Here is a 15,122-nt window from a genome sequence, read left to right as displayed (position 1 = left end):
AAAATAGGTGTATTTCAATAAATAGTTACTATACTTATGCAACTGGTATCCCCTTACATCCAGCTGCCAGAGCCAGCCACTTGGACAGTTGTTCTTATGTCCCCAATTAACACATTTACTCCCAGAGTCCCGACAATTCTCCCTCCTAAATAGACCCACTATCTCTCCCTCCTGCTCTGTCAGCCACTGCCCTATTTGGAGCCTTCTCTCATCTAGGCTACTGCAGTGCCTTATCCATTTTCCTGGTTTTTTCCCCAATCTAGTCTCCAGAGCCACACCTACACTAATCTAACAGTAAAGCCTGATTACGTCATTTCCCTGATTGAAGTCATTCAATGGCTGCCCAACACCTACAAGAGTGAAGCTCAAATCTTTTTTACTCCAGCCCATAGTAAGGAATACATCTTATATTTCAACCCAGGACATACATACCTATGTGCATAACATATACAACACTCACAACAGAAAAGTCTTGCTAACTTATACCTAGCCTTACTAAGTACACTATAATCTAATACTTTTTAGTCCAGTTATTTCATTTTCTTAGAAGTGCTAATCTTTGGTGATGAAAACACAACTTCTGGGATCATACTGAGAGCCACTAAGTATACATTTTGAATGGATTTTATGGTATGTGAATAAAACTGTTTAAGAAAAAATTCCAGAAGGAAAGGTGAGATCTAAATTAAGTGTTTGAATTAAAAACAAACCATATATATATATAGCTATATATATATATATAGCATAAGACAGCTAAGTCAATAAATATATGTATTTTTTATGTTAATCTTGACCTTCCAATTAACTTCAGATCCTCCTAAAGGGTAGCAACCCACAATTTGAAAAGCAATGAGATCTACATGTCTTTGCTGAAGACACTTATCAGTTTCCTGCCTTACTGTTCTCCCTCCATCCTCTCATATTTTATACTCTAGAAACTTAATAGTTCTCCAGATAAATATGTTCTCCCAAGCTCAGTGCTTGAAACACCCACCCATTGCCTTTGTATTCAAGAAATTCCTTTTATCCTTAAGTCTCAGCTCAAGCACTACCACTTCTCCAACTCTTTCCAGACTTTCCTGGAAAATAAAGACGCTCTTTCTCCTTTGCTCTCACTATACATTGTATAGGCTATAGTCATTTGTTCAACAAATATTTATTCAGGGCTTACCGTTAGGTACGTATGGATCCATGTGCTAGGAATACCATGGTAAGCAAAAAAAAAAAAAAAAAAAAACTGAGAAGACAAAAGATTGTTGCCTTCTTGGAGTATATCCAAAGAATTACAAATGTTAATGTAAAAATGATATGTGCAGCAAGTGCTAGAGTAGTAAACGGAGCTGTTAGAAAATGCATGAAGACCTGGAGAAGGTTAGAAAGGCTCCCCTAAGGAAGCAATAACTGAATGGAGATCTCCTGGAAAGGGGGAGCCACCAGAGTGGCTGGCCCAGAGAGGGAACAGACCATGCAAAGGCTCGGAGGGAACATGGCATTTATGCCAAGATGAGGCTAGAATGGTAGGCAGGGGCCTTATTAAGGATTTTCACCTTTAAATCTAAAAGCAAGAGGAAAGTTTGTAAGTGTTTACAAGTGTGAATGCATGCGCATATAGGTGGAGGGTGTGGCATGAATATGGAAGAATAGATTGGGAGAAAGAGTGGGTGTGAGGAGATAAAGCCAGGAAATTTCCATATCAATCATCCAACAGATGAGTGGGGCTTGGTCAGCAGTTTGAACAGAGCTGGAGGGGAGCAGGCAGACTTGGGAGATACCCAAGGCATGTACAGATAGCGGCTGGTGCCAACTTAGGCAGCAAACAGATATGTGGAGAATGTGAACTCATATAATGGAAGGGAAACGGGTGCCACTCATTGAGATGGGCAGTACTTGCTATGAATGGGGATTCTTTTTCAGTTTGGGGATGGGTGTGTGTACGTGTAGAGGGAGCGAGGGAGACCATGAGGTCAATCTGGAACTTTCCAGTGGAAAATGCCCTTCGGACATCCTAGTGGATGTAAATCCATTAAACTATCTTACTGTATCATTATTTTGCATTTACATGTTTGTCATCTGTGTAGAGTTCAAAATTGAAGATTTTGGAGTCGACCAAGAAAAAGACATGACCACTAGATGGCAGTGACCCCCAAGCTATTAACTGGGGTCAGGTTTGACAGGTTTGCAGGAGGAGAGGCCGGACCTTTAGGAGAGCAATTGTCCCAAAGGCCAGCTTCAGAAGCGAGCCGCAGGAGGGGACGCAGGGCAAGGGGAAGACTTTCCAATTCCTGGGGCCAGAGACAGGAAGAGTCAGCACAGGGGCGGAGAGCTCCCCCAGGGCTGAAGCAACGTGGGGCCTTCTAAGTGCAGGGTTCTATCTTATCAGGGGAGAGCAGGTGTTGGGCCAGTTGGACTAGGTTAATGCTAAATGGCTAAAAACTGATTATTTGGGGGTGGGGTGGATGTGGATGTGTGTGTGTGTGTGTGTGTGTGTGTTTAAACAATCAGATGTGTAAGAATTTGAGTCTGGTGCCAGCCCAGGCTGCTGTGAAATAAACATCCCTTTGACTCATCTCTAACATAAGCCCATCGGAACATCCTGGAGTGCAGGGATCATGTCTTTGCATCTTTTTTTTTTTTTTTAAGATTTTTAAATTTATTTTTTATTTATTTATCTCCCCTTCCCCCCCCACATTGTCTGTTCTCTGTGTCCATTCACTATGTGTTCTTCTGTGTCTTTTGCATGTGAACAGTTACCACTTTGCAGTTCTGTTAAAAGGTATTTACTGGCTTGTATTCTGTGCCTCTTTTTGTTGCATCATCTTGCTGCGTCAGCTTGCCGGGTATGTGGTGCCACTCCTGGGCAGGCTGCGCTTTTTTCGCATGGGGCAGCTCTCCTTGCGGGGTGCACTCCTTGCGCATGGGGCTCCCCTACGTGGGTGACACCCCTGTGTGGCAGTGCACTCCTTGCACACAGCAGCACTGTGCATGGGCCAGCTTACCACATGGGTCAGGAGGCCCTGGGTTTGAACCCTGGACCTCCTATGTGGTAGGTGGATGCTCTATCCATTGGGCCAGATCCGCTTCCCTCTTTGTATCTTAATGTTCATGGTACCCGGCACATAAAAAGTCTTAATGCATGTCTTAATAGAGCTATTTGCCAACAAACACTGGCTGTCTATTAGGCAGTTAAGAAAACTCCAGTGAATATTAAAGTCGGCTCTGCTGGACTCCCGAGTCTTGGGCCTGTCCTCATAGGAGAAACAAGCAGGATGACTGGGGTGCAGCCGTCCCACAGCTATGCCTTGGTGAGTGGACTACCACAGTGGGCCGCTGGCTACTGCAATCCTAAGATTTTTCAGAAGAATAAAAAAATTTAAACCTTTAAACAACAGCCACTCAAAAGTCTCTAACAGTTGAAATATCTGGACAACAGTTAAAACACTTGAACACTGACAACGTCCTCAATTCAGGAACTATTAGCAGGCATATAGTGGCCCCCACTGCTGGGCGGGGGCGGCACCACAGGGGACCCAGCAGCAGTGCCCCCCTCACCTTTGCATCACCCCAGGGGTCTGTCTGCCACTGTTCAGCAGAGAATTAGTTACTGTGTGCTTCTGTAAGGGAGGATTTCTTTACTTAATTTATGCGTTAAGGTTTCTAACAACATAAAAAGAAGAGTAATTATTGTGATTACTGTATTGATCATTGAGTGTTAAGTGTTCTAAATTTAATTAACTGATTTTATTACTTTTCTTGAACTACTACAACTTTACTTTTTGTAATCTATTCACTTTGGATGTTAATAAAAGTCTTTATAGAAGGTCATAATAAACTTACTTTTTCAAATAAAAATGTTATTGCTAAAAACAAACTGGGCTTGGAATAATATCAATTTTTCAAACTACTTGAGTATGTAGGATAGTATTATTTATATAAGTCTTCAGAATTTTAACTAAATTAAGTGAAAAGTAATATTCCAAACTTCTGATTTTACTTTATGCAAATGCAAAATAATGTTACAATAAAGCAGTTGACTTTAATGGAGTTATATCCACTTAGATTCTCAATTCTCATAAAGGTCTTATACATCATCCTCTTTATATTTCTTACATAGTAACTTAATTTTTACAGATATTTATTTTTCCACCACAAGGCTGGCTTTTGATGAAAGCTAAAACGTCATTAGATCTGAAGAAAAATAAACAAGTTGAAAAAAGTCATTCTATAAGCAGTACAATGAGGATTACATACATATTAGCCTAATTGTCTCACTTACAAGGAAAAGGTATTAAGTGAAGCAATGATTCCAAACCACGGCAGATACACGTATTTACGAAAAGGGTATTTTAAAAACTGTATGCACAGGAATGTTTTATATTTGGTCTGTTAGAGTAAAATAAGGAACAAGGTTCTTTTATAAATTCAGTTACACCAGAATCAGACCACGATCAGATGAGCTGAGCCACATAATTAATAGCAAAGATCAAACTGCTTCATAAAATTATTGAGCCACTTATGTTACCCAGCCCTGCATGGAGACCAAGGCAGCACAGAAATAAAGAAAAGGTTCCACCTTTCAGTAACACTGTTATCAGTTCCATAGACATAATGTGGGAGTGACATAATGGCATTAACATAGAGAACACTAATTCATAAGCTTTTAAAATCAGATTTTCAAATTCCGATTCACAGACCTATAAGCCTTGTAATTCTGCTGCTTCAGTAGCATTTTCCTTTCTGCATCAAAGTACCAAATAAACCACTCGGGATAAATATTCAACAGAACACTAAGAAACAATTATGAAGTATAGCACAGATTTGTACCCTGACAGTGCAGCCATAACAGGCAGGCATAAAAGCTTTCGTTTTGGGAAGTCAGCCCTCACACGTAGATCTGAATTTCACATTAATGTTATCAAAACGGTCAATATGATAAAAATCCAAGCCTCCATGGTCCCATTTGTTTTAAGCTTTATACGAATGCAATCACACACCCTGTTCTGTACTACCGCTTGTTCGCTGTCTAAATTAAGAAGAGTTTTGTCAAGAGTTATTAAACTGAAAACTTTGTGTGTGAACAGTTACCACTTTGCAGATCTGTTAAAAGATATTTATTGACTTAAAAATAGACTCTCTGAACATCTGGAAGGTTCTGCAAGGAACAGATAAAAATATAATAACAAGTACTGACAAAAACGATGCTCTAGTGATACTTAGTTCAGTTATTTGAAGAATGAAAAATAGTAGAGCAACATGACTTTTCTGTAAACCTACAGCTTCTCTTAAAAAAAAAAAGTAGTAAGCAACATTCCTTAATATGTATGATTAAGTAAGCTTCATCACTATTCTGAAGTACCCAATAGGAAAAAGTGCTATTGGGATAAAAATCTATTTTATTACTACAAGAAACATTAACACCGCATTTGTTGATTAAAGAAAAGGAAAAGCAATTAGATTTAAAGATGAGCAACCTTAAAAATACAATTTAAAGAAAGTGATTCCTGCAAATTCTGATTCATGACGAGAAATGAGTTTTTGTCAATTGGAAAAAAAGTAATAATTCTTTGGCCACTTGCTACTACCTACATGTACAGTTTCTTGACATTGGCTATTAAGAATTTGAAGAAATCAAACTCAAACAATTGTATGTAGCAATTTCAAACAGCAAATCTAATATAGAAAAGTTTATGTCAGAACAGAATCAAGTTTCTGACTGAAATTTTTGAAAAGATTTTTACGTTTAATATCAAATTTTATATTTCTTATCATAATCAAATAATGCAAAGAAAACGTAACAAATTTTTACCAAGCCCTATATGGATGGCTCTAAATATACATTTATGCCAATGTCATACAAATGTAATTTTTCCCCACATGTGTCATGGTGTGGAAAGGGTTGGAAAGCACCAAAACCAAGAGCAAGCAGAGAGAAATCACTTATAAAAGCACCAACCGGAAAGTAGAAGGTACTTTTGTTGCTATATAAAATTGTGTTATATATGATCATTCAGGTCTTTCTTCTGTGAGCCAACAATTTCTGAACTTCCTACTGCTCCATCCTCCACTCTTGCACCATCAACAGCTTGAAACTACAGAAAAGCCGTCCTTCCTTATAATTCACACATACTCCAAGAAAAAGCATGTTTTAAAACTAAAACTTTATCACAGAAAGGGATACTATATAGCTATTACATAAAACCAGATTATAAAACACAAATGCAAACCATGAAAAGGTAATGAACAAAAAATTTAATGTTAGAGTGGCAGAATTAGGACATTTTTTATCATTTAAAATTTTCTTGAACATTGTATATTCCCTTCAATGACAATAGTAATAGGTTTCAAAAAGTTAAATGAATTGGTAATACATCTGTAAACTACTGTTTTCTGCGTTTGGTTATCAGAAATTGGCTGGCTTTGTTCCCATAAATGTAAGAAGACCTCCTATTCAAAAGAAACTTCAAGGGTAAACTGTAAATATGTGCTTGCTTAACCTCTTATAAAAATGTCCATGCTAAACAGAAAGGCAAGTTTTAAACTATTTGTAGTCTATCCTTCGCACTTTAAACTCCATTGAAGAATATTTTTTCATATGACCACAAAACACACATATGCTGCTTCAACTGCAGGACCTCAAATTAATAACTCCAAAAAAATCTCATCCTTTTTTTTTTTTTTGAGAAAATAGAATTATCAACATAATTGATCCTATGCTTAACATGAGAAAATAAAAGGACTAAAGCTTTAAAATTAATATTTTAAAATTAAGTCTACCTGCTGGGTTTTAAGCTATATGTTAGCTCTTAATATGATTAGAAGAGATAGTTAAAATTTACTGAGCACTTTCTGTAATATATGCCAGACATTGAATACTGAGTACTTCATATATTTCATTTAAACCTAACAAAAATTTGCTGGAAAGTTATTCTTGTCCTAACCCAGGACAGTAAATAACTTGCTAGTAAGTTAAAACTTGTATATACTATAACTCTAAAATCTATGTCATCTTCATTGTATTCGACTCAGTAGCCATAAATATCTACTCCCAATCTGGAGGAGAGTAAGCAACATCATCCCAAAAGCATCCAAATTGAGACATGAACAAATATAAAGATGTAATGCAACTACAGACCAAAGTAGACTTATTAGTATTGTAGCAATGGAAGAACTAGCCACATTGATAGAAAGACAGTGGTCACCAGAGGCTCTGAGGGGAGGAAAGAGCAGGTGGAACGTGGGGCATTTTTAGGCACTGGAATTGTTATGCCGGATATTGCAATGGCAGATACAGGACATTATACCTTGTGTCAAAACCTATAAAAGTGCACGGTGTAGAGGGTAAACCATAATGTAAACTGTAGACCTTGGCTGGTAGCAATGCTTCAGTAATGATGCATCAATTGTAATAAATGCCGCACTAATGTGAGATATTATTAACGGGGAAACGGGGGAGGAGGAAGTGGTTGGTTAAATGGGAATCCCCTATACTTTCAATGTAACATTTCTGTAATCTAAAACTTCTCTAAAAATAAAGGATATTAAATAAAAGTAAGTAAAATAAAAAACAGACATAAGTGGTCAATAAATAGTTATGCTAAATAATGATCCAAAAAATAAAGCCAATGAGGTGAGAGGTTAGGCTTCATTACAGGCCTCCTTTGTAACTCTTACCCATTTATGCTTACATATTTTATCCTTACCAGACTCTAATCAGCCACCAATCAGTAAAGGCCCTCATATTTCCATTGAGGAGTTCCATAATTATACGTTAAAGTGAGAAACAAATACATAAGTGGAACTCATTTATGTAGATTGACTCCTGTGTAGAAAGTGAACATCTGGAATTTCAAGAATTTCAAGTGTCTACATCTCATGGGAGATATCATGCTAGAGAGGAAGTGAACTGAAACTAGTGTCTGTCTTTTTTAACTTGCATTTGAATCTCATCTCTGTAACCTGATGGTTGATACAATATGAGCAAATTACTTGGCCTCGTTTTCCTCATTTAAAATCAAGTAGTACCGCAAAGATTAATGAGAGCATATTACAAAGCATGGCACCAAGAAAGGACTCGGTCAATGCTGATTTGCATTACTTTCTTGTATAATCTTAAACTAGACATTTTATTGCCACACTTTAGCTATGTATATGTTCACACTTTGTCATCACTATAAACTTGAAATTACATAATTAAGAAAAATTACCTGAAGCATTGTTGAAAAATGTCTTATTGCTTCATCATAGAGACCACTGCCAATCAACACATAAGCAATCGCTATGAAACAAAATACAAAAAATTAAAGGAAAGAATAAAGGATCTCAGGCTGGAAGCAGTAACACTGAATTCTTTGCTAAGTTTTAAAAGACTGTCTCTGGGATTGGAAGCAGTTAAAGAGCACCTAGAAATAAATAAGATTTAACTGGATTCTTCTACCTTAAACTTTCTACCACTCAGCACTTGCTAATCTGCCTTCTAGTTCTGTCCGGATTTAAATTATTTAAGTCATCAGCCTACAAGAACTAATTATGTTTTTCTAAGCCCATCATTCACTTTCAAATTCCTAATAACCCTTGTCATATTTCCTATCTACATATGAAAAGTTATTAATAAGCCTTAATAACATCACAACGTGATCTTACTGTGAAATTTATGAGAAAGACTCAGACAGCACCACAAATCTGGATTCCTGGGAATGCCTAATTTATTGCCAATTACTGTGTATGACCAAAAATAGGGACTCAAATTAATATAAAGCCTATGTTTAACTGTAGATAATTCACACCACTGCAAAGCAATGGCAGCCTTTTCCCTACCTCTTTTATTCAAAACATAGTTAAAATACTACTCATAACAAACACTACAGATAGTTTTTAATCAAATCATTTGATTAAGTGGTATTTTGAAATTAGAGCTATGACAATATCTTAAATCATGACAATATTTTGACTAAACTCTCTCACTTGTCAAAAAACACACTTTGAAAAGCCTAGATTACACTTCTATCTATAATATTTGCCCTAATCCCCATACAACCCCTAAAAAACATTTCATTTCTCATTGAATATAACTGCTTTGATCACATTTCTTTGAAAGGAAAAAAAAACCTTTATTGTAGTGCTAATTCTAAGATCATTCTATTCAAACTATTTTTTTTTACATATAATAAAATAAAACCTAAGAGTTGAATGCCATATTCAAGATCTCAGAGGTAGTTATTGGCAGAACCAGTCTCCGTGTTCCTTCTATCACACAACCCTGCCTTGCTGTTGTATCTAATCATAAATTATAGCCAAATACTACAGTAATATTCCCTGCTGAAAGTCTTACCTAACTCTTCATTTGTGCTGTCATTATCAGTAGCAAACGGGAATCTCTTTTGTTCTGCAATAAATTTGGCCTGGCTCTGAAAAAAATATCAAGCATACATTTTAGCTTATCACAAATGATGAGAAAACTTACACTACAAATCTGTATTTTTAAAAATTGAAGCTACATTTGATTAAATTGAAGTAAAAAAGATTAGCTTTTGGTCATATTAATTATATATTTCAAGACCATAGTTTGTGGTATAAGTGGTTTGCTCCCCCTTATTGTTAGTGGTCTCATTTCTCAAAATAAGCATCTTACTTCTATAGGGATTAATCTTCCTTGCTGCCTAAAATTTAAGCCAACTCCACAATTCCAGAGCCTAATTAATTAATTCAATTACACTGCAAAGACTAGATTCTAGCAATCAGTCCTACAATGTGGCTTGATAAAAGAACATTACCTTTAAAATCCTAAGAATATGTTATAAATAACAGCTACGAGTTATAAAGAGGTGATGCCATGAAAGGACCAAGAAACATGACATTCTAGTAATTAATGTACAGCAATTAATATAACCTTCTTGAATTACTTATTCTTGAAGAAACACGTAGATACACTTATGGATATTTGCAGGATTGCTAAAACTAGGGATAAACAAAGTAAATTAGTTAATTTAGTAACTAGAATGGTTTTACATGGAATCTATGGCCACTAAAATGATGGCTCTGTTTGAAATACCTTGCACTCCTATTAGTTAAGTCAGGGAAGCCCAACAGATCACAGCTCCTCTTGGCTAATGAATATCAGTCATTAACTAGAGAGTTTATAAATTATTTGCCTATCATATATGTCTTTGGACATCTATACTATGAATCAATAATTACGCAACAGATCCTTTAGTCGCAATGTCTTAGCTTTTCTAGTAGGTGTGTATATGTGCATGCTTTAATCAGAATGCCAGTGAATCTTATAGTGAAATGGCAGGTGTCTATATTATCAGACCTTATTTATATCCAAAACATAATTAATGTTGAGTTACAAAAGCAGTATTTTGTTTATCCATAAAACACGTCAAGACTATGCTAACTGATATAAGGCAAGTTGCTTTTTCAGAATCAAAGTTAAAAGATACTGGCCAGAAGGGCATTCCATCTCAGAGGTTCATCAATCCTGACTTCATTCTATCCAGAAGTTCAGACAAAATGAAAATCTGGAAATCTCACCATCATGAGAATGGTTTACACTTTATTTCTTCCAGTAAAACCTTGCTGACTAACGAGAAATTCTCAGTTCTTTCTTATTTTTTACATATAATTGGGAGCTTCTACACATAAGAATCAAGGCTTCTTCAAAACTTGGCAGCTTTAACAAAATGTGAATGGTATCACATCCTGTGTATGTCTAGGTATGACGACAACACAATTCCTTCCTCTTTGTTAAATGGTCACCCAAAAGCACACATATCCAAAAGACAGTTCGACTTAATAATTGCTTAGAGCCAAGGAAAAAAGTCTACAAATATTGCTCTTAATATATAAAAAGCTTTATTTCATCCACTATTTGATGGCAGTGTACCATTTGCCAGGCTTTTGTGCAAAAAGATATGGGGAAGAGAAATTAGATTCCATTAAACAAAATACATACTAAAGAATATATCTGATTTTAAATCATTATATTAGAAATAAAATCTGTAACAGAAGTGAGCAGAAAAAGTATAATGTGGACAAATAAAATTCCTAATCAAAAAAAATCTTTTCCCATTTCTAATATTACATCTGTAGATATCATCTGTGGACAGAAGTGAGAAGGTCTGATCAAGTACACTGAAGCACAGAACCTGACATCATTAAGAGACTAAATCCAACCCATCCTTCAGGTCCCTGCTTCCATTTCAATTCCTGGACAGTCTTGCCTGATCTCCCTAGTTTAAGTGAAATTATATTCACCCTTTGCTTTTCCTTCATATGATTTCCACAATTTCTCCTACATATTTATTTGTATAATTATTTGGTTAGTGTTAAGAGCCTGAGTGCAGAGACTGAGTCTATCTGGTTCACCACTGTATTCCCAGGACTTACTATGATGCCTGGCACATGACAGTTAGTACTAAATATCTGTAGAATGAATAAATGAATGAATGGTGTAACTCCCATATTTTCAACTGAGGGAAAATGAAAGGCCAAGATTGATGAGCTTTTCCCCAAAGGTTACTAGCTGGCATCATCTTAAACTGGAAAGGTAACAGTAGAAAATATTTTAATTACTATCAGTAATCAGGTCCCTCAAAACCCAAAGAATCTGTTTATCCAAGGCAGGGATTATCCAGTTTCTTCTTAAACTAGATAGCCCACTCTGGTTTTGGACGAGTCTATTTCAAAAGTTATGTTTTTTTCCATATACAAAACTGATTGCTCTGCAGTAAGGTAGGTAAAATCAGTTTTTCATTTTCTGTTCTGCAATTTCTAAGCATCTTCAGTAGTTCTGACAGAAAGGCAAAGCTTTGTTTGGAAAAGAAAGAATATCCTAAAGGGAAGGAAAAGACCTGGAGAAAAAGTATGTTAAATACTGGTACTAAAAGAACAATTCAGCTTCACAGAGTTAAATGTGAACAAAAACAAGACAATTCAGATTTTTTTGAAAGACCTTTCCACCTTGAAGCAACTAGGTTAGAGAAGAGCATATGCTAACACAGGTGGCAGGTAAATGCTAATATGGGTAGTGAGATACAAAAGTTACATGGTGTGACCTGTACTTATCAATGAAAAGGAAAGGTTTCCTAGACAGTTTAGCTGGTACTGATTTTTTTTAAAAAAATCAATATAAAAGATATCCATGCAGGCAAAGGCTGGGAAAATAAAATTATACCATACCTCTAAATATATAAGGCTCCTAGAAATTACATTCAGCCATGATCTCTTTATTCCTTGGAACTGAAAAATTAAAAGACCTAGGTCCAAAATGATCAAACATCCAATTCATAAGTAATAATAATTCAATGTGACCAAGTACCAGATAACTTATCTTTATCTTATGCACATAAAACAAACTGGGCCCAATCCTAATTGATGAATAAACAGAAGTAACTCCCACCTCTTGGAACTAGCACTGCTGTGCTTCAGGTCATAAACAGAGCATGGATAGAAGATGCATACCAGAATCTTTTCAGTGTTGAGGGAAAGCAAGGAGTCACAGGGTGGTGATCCTTTGGGCTCACAGTCTGAATCATGGAAGTTCAAAAAGGATGACTCTGAAAGGCAAACATTCCTTATTATTCTCCTCATCTCTAAGGTATGGTTCTCAGTGCTTAACTGTGAACTGGAATTTTAAGACTCCACAAAATCAAAATAAGGACAAGTGTAAAAATACTAAAGCAGCATCTTCCACCTTTATAATTTTGTGACATTTTACAGTTTTAAATATCTTGCTTATCCATTGTAGACTGTCCTCAACCAGCCTGGAAATGAGCAAAAGCAGTGAGTGAGACCTCTGAGATGATGAAGTAAGGTTTAAAAGGGTTATCTAAAAGAAATACCAGCAGAAATAGTACTAGTTCAACCCTCTTTTCACTACACATGTGGAATTACTAGAGTACTTAAGATCCTTCAATTAGGCATCTCCTATCTGGCAGTACTCACCATAGATTTAAAAAAAAAAAAAAAAAAAAAAAAGGATAAAATAAGAGGCCACAAAGCCAGACCAGGGAGACGTAATGTTAGATATGCCCTAATTCAGTAGTCATTAAAAAACATCACAAGGGAAGCGGGTGTGCTCAGTTGGTTGAGTGCCTGCTTCCCATGCATGAGGCCCCTGGTTCAATTCCTGGTGCCTCCTTGGGAAAAAAAAAAAACTATTAATTTATAACCAATTCATCCTACCTTCTGAAGCTAACATTGGGAGACTCACCATTTGCTAGGCGCACAGTGCTAAGCATTTTAAACACACTGCCTTTTTCAAGTCTAATGATCATCCTACTTTGTAGACTCCATTTCCATTTCAGTAAATATACATCTACATAATTTTAAATGGCTGCACAGCGTTTTATTATATGGACCTTAACTAGGCCCTTATCATGGAATAATTAGAAAGTCCCTACTTTTTTCCCTAATATAAAGTGTTTCAATGTCTTTGATGTATACTTTTACAATTTATCCAATAAGAATAAATTCCAAGTATAACAGCAGCATCAAAGAGCATAAACAATTTAAGAATCTTAATTATTTATGATGCTATATTTCCCTCCCGAAAGATAGTAATGACTGGATTTTCATTTGCATCTGCAGTATACGTCAAGGTCCATTCCGTCTGCCATCCTTTTTACCTTTCCAGTCTGAAAACAGTACTAGTAAGGTTGGACTTTTGCTTTACTGGCAATTTGTAGCTTTTCTTTTGTAAATTGCCTGCATATACCCTTCATTTACTTTTAAGTCCTCTGTAGCAGTCTGATATGGATATGAATTCCAAATATAGATATTGGATTATGTTTGTAATCTGGTCTGTACCTGGGCGTGATTAATTTACAATTAGGGCTTGATGGGGCCATGTCATTAGGGCATTGAGTCCCCATCCCTTGGTGGGTGTGAACTCACAGATAAAAGGCATGGCAAAGGACTAGGTTAAGGGCTTTTAATGTTGAGTTTTGATGTTGGAGTTTGATGCTGAAGCCTTAAACTGGAGCCCCAGGGAGAGAGTGAGAGTCGTTTGCCTGATAGTCTACAGCTGACCCTGTGGAGAGATGCAAAGCCTAGAGAGCCTTAGAGTCTACAGCTGACCTTGTAGAGAAAACAGAGGAGCTGAGCCCAGAGGAATCCAGGAAGCCTGAACCGGGCCGATGTTGGCAGCCATCTTGCTCCAACACAGGACAGACTTTGGTGAGGGAAGTAACTTACTCTTTATGGCCTGATATCTGTAAGCTCCTACCCTAAATATATACCCTTTATAAAGACCAACCAATTTCTGGTATTTTGCATCAGCACCCCTTGGCTAATATATCCTCTAAATTCATTCTGGTATAAAATATTGAAAAGTCCTAATTATCTATTTTTCAAATGGCTAGCCAGTTGTCTCAGTACCATTTGCTGAATTATCCATTTGAATGCTACTTTTATAATATATTATATTCACTGAGATCTATTTCTAGATTTTTTTTTAAAGGACTCTTTGAGATGATTTACTACTGTAATAGCCCTGACAGAGGACTGTCTAATCTCGACATGGACATTTATTTTCCTTTTAAATTCATGTTCATTGTAGAAATATTAAAAAATATAGAAAAATCACAAATAAATAAAAGCTTTATAGTGACTTTTACAACCAGAACCACTGTTGAAATTATGGTGTATGTAATTAACAGTGCCAATTCTGAAATCAGATGGCCTAAATTTGAATTCCTATTTCCTGCCACTACTTACTAGCTCTTGGCTACCTGACTACATCTTCAAGCCTGTTTCTTCCTTTGTAAAATAAAGTTATAACAGTACCTACCTTCAGAGGAGTGGTTCTGAGATTTATAAGGAAATATTATCATGTGGCATAGTTAAGGAGCTCAATAAATGTTAGCTATTATTGGGTTGTGAGAATTAAATGAGATGTATTATTTTGTAAAATATTTGCTCCCTTAATATAATGTGAACACTTTCTCATGACTAAACATACATGGTGTGATTACATGTAATTTAATGTTTTTAATAAATTTAATGTCTACAGTGAACATTTCTAGACTTTTTACTCTTATTTATTCTGACTTCGGTATCATGTTCTGATTTCTGTATCACATTGCTCCAAATTCTATAATAAATGCATTCATTTTAATATAAAG

General features: G+C 36.1%; 1 protein-coding gene across 5 annotated transcripts in view; it reads right to left on the bottom strand.

Moving 5' to 3' along the window:
• TTC13 (tetratricopeptide repeat domain 13) overlaps nucleotides 1-15,122 on the bottom strand; it is an 84,112-nt gene that overhangs the window by 55,555 nt on the left and 13,435 nt on the right. For 4 of the 5 annotated variants that reach the window (XM_004467089.4, XM_004467090.4, XM_004467091.4 and 1 more), the window contains exons 2-4: nucleotides 12,460-12,554; nucleotides 9,326-9,401; nucleotides 8,202-8,272 (exon numbers count right to left, since the gene is read on the bottom strand). In XM_004467089.4, the coding sequence (XP_004467146.1) occupies nucleotides 8,202-8,272; nucleotides 9,326-9,401; nucleotides 12,460-12,554 (242 nt within the window). Of the gene's footprint in view, nucleotides 1-8,201; nucleotides 8,273-9,325; nucleotides 9,402-12,397; nucleotides 12,555-15,122 lie in introns of all 5 variants that reach the window. The other variant, XM_023591321.3, reaches the window with a different exon arrangement.

This window comes from Dasypus novemcinctus, chromosome 13 (assembly GCF_030445035.2).
Source record: "Dasypus novemcinctus isolate mDasNov1 chromosome 13, mDasNov1.1.hap2, whole genome shotgun sequence".
Taxonomy (NCBI): domain Eukaryota; kingdom Metazoa; phylum Chordata; class Mammalia; order Cingulata; family Dasypodidae; genus Dasypus; species Dasypus novemcinctus.
Note: the sequence above shows the minus strand (reverse complement) of the source record. Positions and strands in the feature narration are given on the sequence as shown.